At 32.9% G+C, this 17,736-nt stretch overlaps 1 protein-coding gene across 2 annotated transcripts; it reads right to left on the bottom strand.

Annotated features, from left to right (window-relative positions):
• Positions 1-412: 412 nt before the first annotated feature.
• Positions 413-16,212, bottom strand: LOC100169435 (serine/threonine-protein phosphatase 6 regulatory ankyrin repeat subunit A). 2 transcript variants are annotated; one of them, XM_008187894.3, is made up of 28 exons: positions 15,845-16,212; positions 15,398-15,735; positions 12,562-12,749; positions 11,494-11,595; positions 11,031-11,132; positions 10,829-10,945; positions 10,530-10,730; positions 10,329-10,434; positions 9,807-10,102; positions 9,416-9,509; positions 9,091-9,299; positions 8,715-8,978; positions 5,899-6,162; positions 5,713-5,819; positions 5,389-5,635; positions 5,121-5,327; positions 4,897-5,041; positions 4,597-4,796; positions 4,300-4,497; positions 4,024-4,230; positions 3,820-3,951; positions 2,396-2,602; positions 2,073-2,333; positions 1,600-2,008; positions 1,290-1,504; positions 1,029-1,164; positions 834-962; positions 413-741 (listed from the first exon to the last, which is right to left on the bottom strand). In XM_008187894.3, exons 2-28 carry the CDS (start codon positions 15,543-15,545, stop codon positions 482-484), a joined length of 5,151 nt encoding a protein of 1,716 aa, XP_008186116.1. In that variant the 5' UTR covers positions 15,546-15,735; positions 15,845-16,212; the 3' UTR covers positions 413-481. The 2 variants fall into 2 exon arrangements, with proteins under 2 accessions (XP_008186116.1, XP_029347073.1); XM_029491213.1 differs by having other exon boundaries at positions 834-1,164.
• Between the last annotated feature and the right edge of the window lie 1,524 nt (positions 16,213-17,736).

Below are 17,736 nucleotides of genomic sequence, written 5' to 3' on the forward strand. Positions count from 1 at the left end.
TTTCCTAAATCCTAATAATATTTAATTACATACTTTAAAGTGTTAAAATGTCATTAAAATAACAATAATATGTCCATCGTAGATTGTAGGACGTAGGTATCTATATATATGTGATGTACCTACCTAAGTAATTTATTGATGTTATTATATAGGTAGGTAGGTAATATGGTTTTCAAACTAAATAATTGACAAAATTAAAAAAAAAAAACAAAATATATTTTGTAAAATAATATAAATGTATTTGTTTCTTAACATATTTTATTTTTACTATGTATATTAGTTTAAGTTTAGTATATAATATACATTTATATATCAAGCTATACATAATATTCATCACACGTTTATCAATAATACCTAATTACAATATTTTATACTATCTGTACACTTATAATTTTTACATAAATATATTAAACATTTAGCTATATTGATGTAAAAATAATTGTTATGAATTAATTTACACGATTGCACCAAATTTTTTTTTTCATGGAATGTTTTTTATATTGTTTGCGAACGGTTGTGGGTCTGATTGGGCTTCACTGTTACTCCTCGTCAATCGTTCCATGGATGCGTTCGAAGCCTTTGTGTCTTCTCTCTCGTCATTTTCACTAGCCCCTTGCAGTGCTCGATATTTTTTTGCAATGGAATCCCAATCCGTGACGGTCTCGATTCGGTTCGACAAGCTCGTAAAGCTTATCTGCGATCCGTACGGACTTAGATGTACGACACTGACCGATATCGATTCTACGCGGCACACGTTTAATCAATATTATAATATTATAATATTATTATGCCCTACCGTTTGATTTTAGCAATATTTAATAGTTTTGTCTTACCTCTTGGAACTACTTGAGCTTTTTTCACTTTTGATAGCCATTTATTGCCCATTCGAGTTCTGGCACTTACTCGTCCTTTCGTTTTCATATCGACCATCTGTGATAAACTTGGGCGCTTTTTTTGCTTAACTGTATTTAACAGTTTAGAAAAATTCGTAAGTGTATCCTGAATATTTTTCTTTCGCGTATTTTTACCTCTTTTCTTGCATATCTCTAGTAAATACATGAACCATGTAGTAATTAAGTTCAGAGGAGAGGGCGTTGTAGTCGTTCTATGCATATTTCTTATCAATTTTGCCAATCCAAACTTCCATTCGATATCAGATTGTGCCTATAATTATTCAATATGAAACGTGTATTATATTACATCATAATGTACACCTAGTGCCTTCAACAGGTTATTTATATAAATAAATAATTTTTTTTAACTAGCATTATCTACTTTGTTCAATTTACCTGAATTCTTTGATAAGTATCGCTCATCATAGCAATGAGCAAGTTAATTAGTACGACAACCGAAACTAACATATATATACCAAAGACTGCTTTAAATAAGTAAACCGTCCACGGTGGTTGATCCGTGTTAGTAGCCTGTCTCAAGTCGTTATGTGTTGCCATACCAAACACAGCGAAAAAAAGTAATTCAAATGCATCTACTGGGCTCATTAGGACTATAAACAAAAACAAAAAAATCAATTAATTTCGTTGGACGATGCATAATATATTTATTTTTTTTAATTGTTTTTATTTTTTTTATTGGTATTACCTTCTGTAAAAACTTCTGGTTTGTTTTTTTCTAATTTCTTAGAGATAGGGTGGTTCATTGCAACAATTTGCATAGAAAATCCAAACACGAAAATGCTCAGTACAACGAGGAACCTCGCTAAATCCTTCATCAAATCGCCAATTATTATAGCCCAGGGTCCAAACAGATGATGGAATGATAGGAAGTCCAGAATTTGGACGCACGCCATTAAAAATGATATAGCGAACATTTGGTTCCGAAGATACATGACAGTAGGAAGATATGGGTTGGAAACTAGGCCACAAAATCCGACTAGATGAAATGCTACTCCTATCACACTCCATAAGAGAACAGCCAACTTCACCCAACCCAATCCACTTTTGTCACTTGGATTAGTTAGTTCAAACAGTAGCAAACCACTCAACCAAACCTAATAAATTAATAGACACGTAAAAATGTTTGAAAATTTTATAACTTTGTTAACGGCAACTTACCAAGAGCAACCATTCGTACCAATATGGAAATAAATTTTGCCGCGCTGCCTTATAATACGGCGTGATGGCAACCATTTGTAATAGAAGCATCAAGTAAACATGAGACGTCAAGTACGACATAAATTTTATAATTGGAACTTTACTATAGTTGTGCCATAGAGGTAACGTAAACACTATCCATAATGGAGGACATGCAATAAATCCTAAGAACATAAGTAGTGTTTTCCAACCTGCCCAATTCAGTCTTCCTTGCCAAAGTTCCTAAAATTGAACACATTTTAACTGATACACATAGGTATGTGTTATAATTATTATTGACTAACCTGTAGGTACCTTTGAACAACAGTATGAGCGATTACTTCTTTTTGCTCATTTTCAATAAGGACGTCTAAAAATTCAGTGTTTCGTCTGTCTGAAGCTGTTAGGATGCGACCTGCTGAGTCTTGACCAGCAGCTAAGGCTAAAAGTTCAGTTGCCATAGTTTCGCATTGTTTTCCCGCAGCTATTAAGTCTTTTGCTCTCTCTTTTTCCTAGTCATCATACAATGTTAGTTAAAACTACACATTACATTAAAATATATTTTTAATAATCCGTCTTGACTCTTAATAGAACACGTATATAAATATCTTATATTACACGTATGCAAAATAAGATATTTAGATATAGGTAATTCATTTTACAAATACGACTTCTAACTTAAATAAAAAAAAATACTATAGGGTGAATTAAAGATTTTAATCAGCACGAGCAATTTACTTTTTATTTTATATACCAGTGCTTCCAAAACTTATTTTCTCACAGTGGGTATATTATTAATTATTATTACCTAGCTTAAGCAGGTACTAATAGTTTCGGATAAATAAATAAACAGATAAATATTTTGTACTCTATAGGACCATAGATCATCACACAATTTAGTTCATGGAAAGAAAATACTCTGATGAAACAAGAAAATGTAAAGTAATTAATTACGATTATAATATTAAATTAAAATAATAATATTCATTTTTATGATCGTATGTTGAAATAAAAATAATGAACTATGTTTATCAACAATTTTGTTTATGATTTTATTATTATTATTTTATTTTTATTTTTTGAGTGACACATTATATTACAGATTCAACTATTGAAGTGTATCAAAAGGTAGTTATAAGAAAAAAATGTTTGGCGCACGTTAATTAAACCTATACCCATTATTTCAATTAAAAGTATTAATGCACATTTTACTAATCTTTAGAGGACCATAGTTACTAAACTAGCGAGCCAAAATTGATAATTCGACTATAAAAATTTTCAGAAAAAAAAGCTTTATAAGAATCCATTAAAAATATAGTGGTTGCCATTTGAAAAAATAAAGTTTATTTTGCTATTGGTACACCTGCGTGTTTAAAAATTTTGAAATTGTTACAAAAAAATTGCCAGTCAAAAATAAAGAAACACGTCTTTTTTCGTTTAAGTGAAATTCCATGTCATCGTTCCATAATCGTTAAAAAACCCCGCGTACAATGACATAAGATACACCCTGTATACGTAGTGTACAACATAAAAATGATTTTCATTCAGAGCTATTTAATTTAGGCAAGTGTCAATATTTTTACCAATTTATTTAGCTAGTCATTATAATTGAATAATTTACTATATAATATTTTGTATGTAAGGAAGGCTTAAGTCTAAGTGCATTGTATTGTAAATTACGCATACATGAATCATAATATTAAAATCTGTATTTATTGTTTATGCATACCTTATTTGATAAATTAATGTATATACTGGAAAGTTTTGCTGCAGTGTCTACTGGTGCGGGCGATACTAAAATAAATTCTTCGATTGGTTTGTTATTATGATTTTTGCTACAAATCATTAGATTGTAGACAAACTAAAATGAAAAAAAAAAATGTTTGATAGATATTTATTAATTTGTTTTTAAGTAGATTTCGGGCTTTTGTACCCTTCTATCATCCATCAAACTGTAAGTATCGTGTTCTTTTGTCATTAAGTATTCTAACACATCGTTGTGGCCCTCTTGAGCTGCAAACCATATTGGCGACGCTCCATAGTTAGTCTCAGCTTTTGGAGAGGCACCGGATTCGACTAAGAGTTTTACCACGTCCAAATATCCAGCACGAGCAGCACAGTGCATCGCCGTCCACCCATTCTATTAATTTTATTTATTCGTATTTTAAACAAGGAAAAAATCGAATACAGGTTTTTTTTTAACACAAACTTTATCTGTGGCGTTAATTTCGGCACCCTGTCCCAGCAAGACTTCAACCATGGCATAATGGCCATATGAGGCAGCAATGTGAAGACACGTTTTACCATTAAGATCAGAACTGTGTAATAAGTCTGCCGCTCTTGATAACAGAAGTCCAACCACAGTCACATGGCCGCCAAAACACGCCAAGTGAAGTGCGTTGTAACCCTAAAAGTATATAGGTATAGTTTAATAATTTGATATATTTTACTTTTTACCTATAGACACATAATATATAGTAACTCACATAATTAATTAAACACTTACAGATTCAACAGTAGATGCGTCGACTTGAACTCCAGCCGAATTGAGTAATAATCGGACAACGTTTTCATTACCACTATAAGCAGCAAAATGTAGCGGTGTCATTCCAGATTCGTTACCCAGTACACCCAACACACTGACACCAGACGGAGGATCAGACTTGACTGTTGCTGGTATATGAGACAGTAATTCTCGAACAGTATCTAAAATTAGCAATTACATAATAATATAATATAATATAATTGTAGTGTTTTATTCACATTTATTATTGTGAAATCGTTCTTTTATAGGCTATATAGGTACCTGTTTGACCACAGTATGCTGCCATATGAAGAGCCGTCATACCAAGCCTCTTGCTTGAAATTTTTAGCGATTGGGACGAACGTAATACTTCTAGCACAGCTAAATGACCATTTTGTGCTGCTAAATGGACCGCTGTGAATCCTGCCTGAAACATTGAATTGTTAAATTTTATAACACGTAATTAATAAAAGAAAAAAGTTTCTTTAATTCGTAGCTATAACCACCTTATTTTCGTCGGAACACGATGCGCCTGCCCTGACTAAAACCTTAACCACTTGGGCATGACCGCCTTCGGCTGCTAATTGAAGTGGCGTAGCCTCCGTGATACGATTTCGAGCTGAGATCACACCGTTTTTGTCGAATTTCATTAGTTCAATTATCACAGTAACCGATCCTTGCATTGCTGCTATGTGAGCGCATGTATTTCCATCCTAACAAAAACAATGCAGTTAAAATGTAAATTCAACTACTGTGAACGATAATAATATTTACTTTAGTGCTAGCCAAAACTAATTGTGGATGTTGTTGCAAAAATAGATGAACAACTTCTGGATAATTGTTTTGCGATGCAATATGAATGGGTTTTTGCCCTTGGTCATCTGTTGCGTCTATATTAGCTCCCAAATCTAACAGTAATCGACACACTTCTAGTTGACCTGCTGATGCAGCCAAATGCAGAGGCGTTTGTTTTCTCAGTGTGAGAATATCTATTACAGCATTATGATCATGAATCAAAAACCTTTGGTAAAAAAAAATCAGTTTCGACTGTTATAGGTAAGTTGTATTTATTATAAAAAGAATATATCAATAGTTAACCTGCAAAGATCAGCGAAACCGTTCATAGCCGCTAAATGTAGTGCAGTCCAGCCAACTCTTGATTTACTGTTTATGAACGCTTTATGTGTCAGTAGAGCATCACATACCTATAATATAATGAACATTTTTATTGCTAATAAATAATAATAATAATAATAATATATTCATAGTTGTTTATTTCCATACTTTCAGGTATCCCCTTTCGGCAGCTAGATGAAGTGCAGATCGACCTTCGTTATCAAACACGTCTACTCTTGCATGGTTATTTAACATGGTATTTACCAAACTCATATGACCCCTATGACAAGCGATCAACAGAGGGGTCCAACCAACGCTGGATTGACGGTTCATCGATTGTTGTACCTCGGTTGGTGACATGCCATTCAGCATTGCTGTAAGTACATCGTTGTTACCAGCTACAGCACAAAAGTGTAAAGCTGTTTCGTGATGCTAAAATAACACATAATCTATGTTATTGTGATATGTGTAGGTATACGTAATATGCGGTTTTTTATAAAAAAAATTCAACGATTTTTTTTTCTAACTGGGTTGACTATTATTACGATTATAAAAAAAACTGTTAAATTGCGAATGGTTAATGTATCGATTAAATATTCTATACAAATATATTGTATACGTAATTTTAATCATTAATTAAGGTCTTAAGAGCCTTGCTCAGTGCTCGTGTGTCTTTAATAAGGAGCAATAGTGGGTGTAAAGTGTGCACATGATTTTGAATTGGTTTTGAATAGGCAATTTACATACATTTTCAAAAAGAAAAAAAATAATTTAACATTTAGAATACATTCACAAAGTAATTTACATTTGGCCTCGTATCAGTGCTACTACTATTGATTGTTGTGTTGTTATGAAATAATTTACAAACGCATTTTTGCCTTTACCAGTACCAACACCATCAAATAAATATTTATATTTATATTTATATTTATTATAAAATAGAAGCCCCTTTTTTGTGAAAAATTAATTTTATTGCCGAAAATAATAAAAATGAAAAAATAATCGTACTATCCGTATAAACAAAAATTATATTATGCTGTTTGTATTGGTTGATAATCGGTTGATAGGTAATCGTATCATTTAAAAACGGCTTAACCGATTTGGCTTATTTTTTTTAAAAATGTTCGTAATAAGTAGTCCGAAAAAGAAAAACCAAGCTACGGAAAGAAACATATTGGAAAAGTTTCCCGAAAAATTGGAAAATTCGGAACTAACTGAAAGTGCTTTTTTGACTTACTGATCAACGTAGAACGTAAACTATATGATATATGGAGACTGTAATGATATAATATAATATTTTATATTGATTGCAGTTATTACATTGTATTATGTGCTTTTTACATGCAATTGTATTGTATGGTGTATTTGATCTAATTCTCGAATACACGATCTCGAGAGCCCTTCGAATACCTGGTGATAGCGTAATTTTACCATTTTAACATCTGATTTTAATTTAATTATCGACAGGAGTCGTTTTTATATTTATTGTATTTGTACGATATTACAAGACTATTGACATTTTAATGGTACCTTTGTACCACTCATTATGTAGGGGTGCACTAAAGGATTTTCAAAAATTCGCATTTTAAAAAGATGCTCAAACACAAGAATTTTGAGATTTACCATGGAAATCAAAATATTTTTTTGTGTATTAATGGTGGCCATTGGTCATATTTTACAGATTATAATAGTATTATTTAGTAGAAATTAGTATTGTTTTTATTTATAAGTGGTTTCCACTGGTTACTTACTCGGGTAGATGAGGTAAACTATGCATTAAACTGTCACGTTTATGGTCTCGAATAAAGAAATTATATTTTAATACAAATATGAGAGCTTATACTATCAGCAAACAATCAGACCGTTTTTGTGAAAATTACAAATTGGTCTTAGAGATATTAGAAAAATGTAGAGAGTAGTTTTAACCACGTTCGATTTATACAAAGTGCTAGGTACCTATATATAATCGACTACAGGCGAATAATTGTTCATCTCTGTCGAATTAGTTCACAAAGCTAGGTTCACCGATGCCGATTTGACCCTTAACTTAAGTACACTAAAACCAATAGATACACCTGTATAGAGTTATATTTTATTCTTTTTAATTTGTTCACTGTGAGAAGTCAGGTTATTCAGCTAAAAATTGTTGTTGATTTTGTTGAATGGTTACCATTGGTTACATGTTATTATATTACTTTTATAATTAATTGCGCATACTTTTTTTACAATTATATTTATAAAAAAAATAACAAATTTTTAACACTGATAACGCCGGGTGCGACAGTTAGCTTATAATAAAATAATTTATTACCTATAGCAACTATATTTTATACCTGTGATGCAGACTTTAATTTTTTTAATACCTAGGTATAACTTATCTGAATAATTCATTAATAAATTAATTATTAATGCAAATTATTATATTTTTTATTTAAAACATAAAAACTCAATATTATTGCAGATAATATTCTTTTCTTTGATTGTTGTATAGTCATATTACATTCAAACTTACGCGTATATTATGACTACCATGATCATAATATTATTAAGTATAATAGATCGAACTGCGTTGACGACCAGTTAATAATATACCTATACATGTTTGATTTCAAGTACTATCTTGATAGTATATAATTTGTTCATTTAAATTCAAATTGTTAACTACATGTAAAAATCCTAATATAAAAGTAAAGTAAACAGTTTAATATTGTGTTACAGGCAGTTTATCGTTTAGGACTTTAAGGTAATACGCGTAGTCAGTATAATGTTAGTAAATCGTACAATTACCATTAACCATTTATATAAATAGCATACTAGGTATCATGTTACTGAATAAATTAGAAATTAGAATAAATCAATATTCAAATGAATTACTGATAGTTTCTTTAATTTGACTGTGGCATTTCCATACGAACAAAATATAATATCATTATACGAAGAAATAAAATGTTTAAGTGTAATAAACACGTCAAATAGAACCTTACCAGTTTCGTCCGTAAATTGATGTCGGCTCCTCCTTCGAAAAGTAATTTTATAACTTTAGCGTCATTGTTCGATTTGGACTCATTAACTTCGGTTTGTTTTATATTGGCGGCATAGTGTAGCGCGGACGCGCCGTCTTCGTTTACACTGTTTACATAAGAATTAGCTACTTCATCTCCTTGTTTTGACTTTACGAAATTGACAAGTTGTCCAACAATGTCTGCTTGACAACTTCTGCAAGCCAAGTGCAACGGGGTTTCTCCCACCTATAATATTCCGCGTCAAATACAATATGTTGGATTAGAGAAAGACGATTACGGCCAAATATGTTTAAATTTTGTTTACAACGATCGTGGGTACAATAATAATATAACTTACTTTGTTCTTGAAAAGAGGATCGCCTCCGTCGTCTAGTAATAGCTGAAGGGTTATGAGATTTCCGTACTGGGCGGCCACGTGGACGGGTGTTTGCCCGTCGTCCATGGCCAGATTGGGACCGGCTCCAGACTTGAGCAGCATTAAAGCACAGCGGTCGCCGTCTTTCACTCTAGCGGCTATGTGTAAGGGAGTTTCCCGCAGTTTGCCGCCTGTAAAAAACATTATGTAACCTATAATTTATTTAGTACCGGAAAGTGGAAAATTCTCTATGTTTCATTGTCCATCTATTAAAAATAAGGTACAATACTTAACGGTCAACACTAACCTCTTACGTGAACATCGGCTCCATATCCCAATAACGTTTCGATCACTGCCGGCTTAACGGATTCCACTGCTATGTGTAGGGGAGTATAGTTGTCCTAAAAGTTAAACAGCATAATATAATACTATATTATTATGACGTGTTAGCTTATAGACAATGTTTTTATCAGTGGCGTATATACGATTTAATTTCAAGGAGGGGGGGAGTTATAAATCCCGAGTAGGAATTCCCTACACTCTACAGACCACAGTATAATTAATAATAATAATTATACACACATATACACACATGTGTATTTTCGGGCGGGGTTTTAACATATTGGCGGGAAACCAATACATCACTGATTAATATAACATGATCGACCCATTCCCATATATTATTATAATGCGCGTACGTTGGTCGTGACGTCGACTTTTTCTCCTTTCTGCAACAACGTGTTGATGATTCCCACGTGCCCGTATCTGGCTGCCGTGTGTATACTCCGCGCGCCGCTCTTGTTGGGCATGTGTAGATAAACACCTTTTTTGAACAACATCATAGCACAATCTGCGTGACCGTTTAACGACGCTATGTGCATCAAAGTGCTGCCGTCCTTTGTCCTCTCGTATATGGAAGCCTTGAACTTGTCGACCAACAGCTCGATGATATTTGCATGGCCGTTTTCGGCAGCCAAATGCATCGGGGTTCGGTCTGTAAACGACGCAAAATCAAAACCAAAATATTACAACGATTCGCTGGTATGGTTATACGATGAGGGGATCGACCACGCACCGCAGAGGAACTTAACTAATAATAAGATGTTATTATGTATTTATATTTGAATAAGGCATGTATTGTACTAAATTGTTTTAATTATATATATGATATAGGTAGATAATAATAATATACAAAGTAATGTATACTTAACCTAACCTACCTTGATTATCTGTTATAGCAGCACTGGCTCGTACGCCGTAAAAATATTTAACCAAACTTTCATCTCCATCGGCCGAAGCTATATGAAGAGCTGTCTGACCTTGGCCCTATATTTGCCGATTCGTAAGTATATATTATAGACATCATGTGTAGACATTATATAAACAGTCAAATGACAAACGAAATGTTAACTGATACCTACGTTTTGACTGTCTACGCTAGCACCGTAGTCAATTAGTATTTTTATCATGTCTATGTCTTTTCGTTTGGCAGCTAAATGAATGGCCATATCGCCGGACTTGGTCTTGAACTTTAGCTGTTCCACTGCTTGGGTCGACAGCAGTTCCCGGCACATCGACTGGTTACCGGTTTCCACAGCCAATAGCAGTGGTATTTTACCGTCCTATATGCAGAGCGTACCAAACAGTTGTCGACCAAAATATTATTAATAATTGTGTTTTAAACAATAGCTTGATAAATAATAAACGATAGTGAAATTACCCCGTCGGCAATGGTACGTATATCTTTACCGCAAGACCCCAGGAGCACTCGGAGTATGCTTGTCGCCGTACCCGTCTGCCTGCTCGCCACCATATGGACGGCTGTCTGCTGTTTTGGCTTTAAACGAAAATTTTCGGTGAGTTAAAATTGTTGACCAATATGTTATAGTATTATAGTGTCATCAAAAAATCTAATAACATACACCTCCTGGAGAGTAAACGTCCACCCCTTTTTTTGGCAGCAACACTTTTATTACGTCTTCTCTGGAGTATGTTGCGGCCAAATGCAAGGCATTAAAATTTTCCTGAAAATTGTATACACATGAAATTACTGTTATCTAAATAATAGCAGAATACTCCCTAATAGGGGCGTAGCTTACTGTATGTATATTAACGCAAGTCATATTAAATTTATGGAAGACAAACGATCGAGTATTTTCGCGTGACCGGAATATATTTATAAAAAATACTATCTACACAAGTCTTAATAAATTCGCGACCTGACGATAAGTTTTGCGGTGTGGGTAATAACTCTTTTTCATGAGTCATCCGTTAAGTTTTAGTAAGTTGTTCATAAAAATAGTTTTCAGATTATGGTTTATACTATGGTTCACGAACAATATTACTAAAATAATGATAATAATATAATATATGGCCAGTGCTTACTATATTTCTAATTGTAACATCAGTTCCGAGGTCTACCAAACGTTCTAGGAATGTGGTCTTGCTTTCTTTGACTGCGTACATTAAAGGCGTCATTCCATTGCTCTGTATACATAATATATAATATTATTATATAAGATGGTTCAACGTTGTGAGAAATATTTTATTACAAATTTATAATAATATTACATATTATATTTTACATATTATTTCGTTTAAATAACACATTGTTTTAACTAATTAATTAATTAATTAATTAAATATTTTATCGATGATTCGTACACATCAATACGACTACTGCACAGTGCCCACTATACTTTACTTAATATTATCAAATAAAGCCTCTATGCCTCATAGAACACCTATACAATATTATGTTGTTGACTTTTTCGTAACATTTAAATTTCGCCAAAAGATAAAGTAGGTACACCTTATTCTTTTGATTCGTTTGCATAAACTGACATTTCATTATAAATAATAGTTGTGCTATCAACTCAATATATGTTATATTTTGTGTTTTATAGGTTGTAATATAATATTTTATACCTATTTAATGTTTTATTTTCAAACAGGTTGAGTTTCTTGTAATATTGTAATATTGTCTTGAAATCAGAAGAATGATTTATGCGATTTTTTGTTTACTTTTATCGATACATTGATGGATGGCTAAGTACGTTAAATGTTTAAATATATCCACAAAATATTAATATTTTTCTATAATATATCTTACATAAAATGTATTAGGTATATCATATGTGTGTCATAATTGTTCGAATTTTTCCGCGTTGAGGTCAAATAAATTTTCCTTGTTAACTTTGTTTAGCTCAATTTAGACAATTTACTTTAATCATGTAATGTATGTGTTAAGTTCAAGTTGTGGCCTTTAGGGTAAATCGCGTGTCGACGGACCATGACGCTTTTCCGGTTGTGCTAGTTTTCCAACGTCCACGCGTATTTTGGAATGGACATCAACCTCGGGTTTTTTCAACCATAAAAAATATATTTGCGCATCATGTGTACAATTAAAACTTTATTATTTTAATAAAGCATAAAAAACCAAAGTAACTATACCTGATCCACTACACCGGCTAATGGCGTTGACGTCACATCCTCTCCCCCGGCCGCTACTAATTTTTCGACCACCTTTAGGGCCTGATCTAACGGTGGCCATTCTGACTTTTGGCATAATTGTAAAATTCGCTGGGCTCCATCTCTTATGGATGAGCCTGGACTAGGTAGAGTCGCTGGTAGTACTCCATCTATAAAAACATCAACCATCGAATAAATCATAATAGAATATTGTATAGTCTAATTTTTTTTATTTTTTTTTTTAGAATGTAAAGTAACATGTGCATTATTAGTACCTACCCGTCATATTATGGATTGCTGAATTGTTATTTTTTTATTACATAGTACTTCGTTATGAGTTATGACAGTTACCTATGTTATATATATATATAAACGTTATAGTTGTTAGTCCAAATAAATAGCTATTGTTTTTATAATATTTCTTTATAATTAATGTATAAAAATATCAAATATGATATATTATATTAATCAACAATACAGCTTTAATATTTAAATTGCATGTCAATATGTCATATTCTGCTTATCTTACCAATAATTACTGCATACCTATAATTAATTTTTATAACAAAGTTATAAAAAGTTTTTCAATTCATTAAAATTAAAAACTAAATTTTTATTTTCAAATGGTAAATGTAATTTTATGTTTGATATTCATATTTAAAATAGAAATTATTTTTGCTGAAATTATTGAAACTCGTCAAACATATAGATGTGTAAATTAAATAATAAACCGATATTACCTAACCAGTTTAATAATAAATTATAATTATTTACTAATAGTAAATAGCTGTAAGTACAATTTATTGAATAAGAATTATATAATATAAAGCATTGGCATTTTTGCTCATATAATATGTATATATTTAATACTAATTTCATCAAACATCAAAAACTGAATTTTATATATTTTACTGTTTAACATATTTCCTGATACCTACTCATAAACATTTTTTACTGTGGAAATTACTGAGCATTGATACAATTCCGTATTTTATTACTGAATGATTATGCTGATATTATTTGCTGCATGTACGTAGCAGATAGTGGGTATTATAGTGGATTATAATTTATATTGTATTATTGTTTTTATATTATGCCCAAGTGGTTTAATCGGTGTAATACTATAATCACTGTTCATATTTAACTTAACCCCTGGGTGGAGTACTTATTTTCTAAATGCATAAACTATAGCAAATTTAGATATTTTTCGAAGTCTAAGAGCATATTTATGAAATAGGTAGGTATCTAGTATCTACCGAGATACAAAGTTAAGATGTATGTAATTGAAATTTCTAGTACCTATATTCTTACAATCTAGTTAGTAACTCATTTGCATTCGAATATGAATTATAGTCGTATAGAGTAGGATCCTGATTGTATAGACCTGCAGTAGGCGTGACCAACCCGCGGGCCGTGAAAATGTTATGAAATTGAAAATTTGTATAGGAAGGTGAAACAAACATTTTAATTAAAAAAAAAAAAAATTGATAAGCTTTTAAGAATTATAAAATATCTTAAAATTGTGTGGTTTCTAATGACGAAAACAAATTGTCAACTAGCGAATAGAGTGAATATATTAAAAGATAATAATTTTGTATTTATCAGAATGAACAAAAAAACCGAAAAGTATATGCAGCCCGCAGTATAAATATGAAGTTCGAATGTGGCCCTCAAGTTGAAAAAAGTTGGGCATGCCTACTATAGACTATAGGTAATACGCATCTAAATTCTAATTGAACCATGATAGATTGATACACCACTTTTATTGGCCATATAGGTAATTGGCCTCATAATGACTAGGTATACTATAATATAATATTATGGGTACCATAGGCGAAATTTTGGTTAAATTTATGGGGGTGCTAGATTTATGTCAACTAAAGTTGTCAGTGGGGGCTTGGCCTCCCATACCCCCTCCATTCATACTCCTTAATTGTATACACCTTCGCATTAATCTTAATATAAAAAAATACATATAGGTACCATAAAACATTATTATTTATATTATTGTTCTGGTATTATTATTATTATGAAAATAATAAGGACTTAGAAATAATTGTATCCAATTACCTATGGCATAATATTATAGTCAATAAAAATTCGATGATGCTATCAAAAATTTGGGGGTGCTAAGCAGCCCCCAAATTGCGCCTATGATAGGTACATATTATCTCAACATTATTTCTCGAAAAACATTATGTATACCTATACTAAATAATTGTTGTCACATGGTAATAAAATGTATTAGTCACGTTGCCCAGAATCTTTGACACTAAAATGTATAAAAATAAAATGTACAATTTGATCAAAAAAAGTGGAAAACTATTAAAAACAGATTATTTGATTTCGAGGATTATAATAATAAAAAAATACTTTATCTGCTTCATAATACTTTTTTAATGAAACAACGGGACTAACAAAAAAAGAAGCCGAATTTTGTTTCAATATGTATTGTAGTATACAATAGTCGTATATATTCATGTATATTCTGATATTCAAGTATCCTGCAGTATATAAAATATAGATCTCTCTGATTCGGCTTACCTTCGATTTGAGATGTTACACCACAACTCTCTAGCATAGTATTATTATAATATATAGATCGGTTGGTATATGGAACTGGTAAATGTGTATGGAACTCACAGTATTTATTATGGACAAATTGTGCACAAACTCTTTGAGATTTATTCGAGTTTCGTGATGTCAGCATTATGATATTTTAGTTTATATTATATATTTAATATAATTTATTGAATAAAAATCCCGGGATGTCAGGGTGTATAATGTGGTGTACATATTATGTGGTGTGAAAACTCACCTTTGGTCTCGTCTTTTTTGTCGTCTGTCTTCGACGTTCCGCCGGTGGCGGCAGCCGACTTGTCGTCGGCGGCCGCGGTGGTGGCCGTGGACGACGGAGGCTTGCTGTTGCCGGCCGCCGAGCCCCTCTTGCCGGAACCGCCGATCATGTTTTTCGCTGACTTAACAACAACAACGACGATGACAATAAAATTGTGCTCGCGAGTGGTCTACATCTCAACAGACGACAGCACTACGCGAGAAGTCGACGCGGAATTTCTTCACGAAGACGCGTTCACCGGCGGCGGTGGCAGTTGCGGCGGATCGATAGATCGCTCGGGTGGACATGACTACGACGATCTACAATAATATAACGATAAATAATTGTGGGCACAGCAGCTGACGATGCTCGGGGTTCGAGGACTGCACACCGATACACCTAATAATGTATGGTTATTAATTGTTATACCTAGATGGGTAAACACACGCCGACCACGACGAATCTACGGGTTCTCCGGTGCTGCGGGCAGCTTTTTCGTCACCCGCGTCCCGAGTTGCTCCGTAACTGGCACTCTGGACGATTACAACGAACGTCGACGATACGCAATGTCGTACGGTAATAATATTATACGAATATTACCGCGCTCGTGCAGTGCAATAGGGTATACTGCAGGCTGCTACACGAATTGTTATAGGTGCACCCGCAGGTGTACGTGTGGCAGGGCGCTACGCGGCGTGTTCTTTGGGATTTGCATGTCTCTCGTAGCAGACCAATGAAAGTGAACTTGCCCGGACGGAAGGTGGTGGCGTACCTGTATACCTGCTACCTATGAAAGTTCGCATGCTTACGTGCTGCTTTATACGACACACCGCGCCCCCCTCTCCCCGGTCGGTCACCCTTGGGGCGCCGGGGCTGTGAGGTCTCGCCCCCCCCCCCTCAACCGTGCGATCGCTCTTTCGCCGTCACCGCACGATCCATACCTATATATACCTATAATGTTATATACCCGCGTGTTATCCACGCGGCCTTTCTTCCGTCTGCAGCACATAACTCTACTTAATTTGGGTTAGGAGTGAATGTACACCCTTTTTCGTTTTAGCTTTATATATACATGTATATACCTATTAATATAATATGTTTCGCAGTTTATTTTTTCACCGCGTGCGCGTAATTCAACCCGTTTAATATACTTAACTCTAATAATTATTCTAACAGTGGTCAACAGCTGATTTAGGCATACATATTATTAATATATATTATTATACATAGTCGTACCTCTACAACTAGGTAGGTATACCATATATTATGGTATGATTATTGTCATTCCGTTAAATCCCGCTATGCACGATGTACCTACCTATATTTACTGATTGAAGCTTTGTAAGGATAGACGATTATTTCCGTAAACACGACACTATCGTATTAGATATTATGATATTATAATATACTTATTTCTTCCGTTAAGTGAGAGATTGGAAAGCATTTATCATAATATAATATACATAATATTATTGTGTATATGTGTGTGTGCATTGAAATTTACAAAAAAACTATACATTTCATATAGGTATAACTATAATTAATCATGACTCATGATTCAGATTCGTACAATTTATATAGATAGGTACTGCTTGAAATAGGTACATTGGGATTTTTCAGAAGTGATTATAGAATTTTTTTTAAATTTACTTTAGAATAACCACGATTTCAGTTGTAATATTATATATTATGTAAAATAATACAAATTTGCTGAAAGTACCTACATATAATATAATACATTTTTTGAACATATAAATAACGTGAGGAGAGGCTGTGCAGTAATATTGAAATCATAATTTAAAATTCCCTATTCTAGCGACTTTTTAGATTTTTTTTTTTTTTTGGGGGGGGGGGGGTTAACTACGGGGTTAACTACAGGTCATTCTCAATTTTTTTAATGTGATACCTACTCAATATTTTAGTTTTACTGTGGTTGATGTAGATGTTGAGTACTTGAGTACTTTTGTTGCGGTTGTTGTCATCTAAATAGTTTATTAAGTATTTTCGAAAATTAAATTTGACATTTTTTTTAGGTATTAGCTATCGTCAAATTGTTGAGAAAACGATAAATGACAGCGTTTGGGTTTGTTATCAAAGAGTGAAGGCTAATTCGACTATGTTTGATATGTATCCACATAACCACATCCGTGAAATTATCGACTACGTCACTTCAGCCACTACCTACCTATGTGTATTGTATTTACGTGACAAGTGCGCGCCATCGAATTTATAATGTTAAGTTATATTTATAATTAGTTGTATATATTTTATTGTTTTGACGGTAAGATGTGGAGATGTTTTGACTTTGAACTAATATTATA

This window comes from Acyrthosiphon pisum, chromosome A3 (genome assembly GCF_005508785.2).
Source record: "Acyrthosiphon pisum isolate AL4f chromosome A3, pea_aphid_22Mar2018_4r6ur, whole genome shotgun sequence".
Lineage (NCBI taxonomy): Eukaryota > Metazoa > Arthropoda > Insecta > Hemiptera > Aphididae > Acyrthosiphon > Acyrthosiphon pisum.

Coding starts and splice junctions, on each gene's coding strand:
- LOC100169435 (XM_029491213.1), bottom strand. CDS start 15,545: ATGATCGGCGGTTCCGGCAAGAGGGGCTCGGCGGCCGGCAACAGCAAG. Junction 6,163..8,714: donor TCAATTTACGGACGAAACTG/GTAAGGTTCTAT, acceptor GTGTTATTTTAG/CATCACGAAACAGCTTTACA. Junction 4,797..4,896: donor AGCATACTGTGGTCAAACAG/GTACCTATATAG, acceptor TGCTAATTTTAG/ATACTGTTCGAGAATTACTG.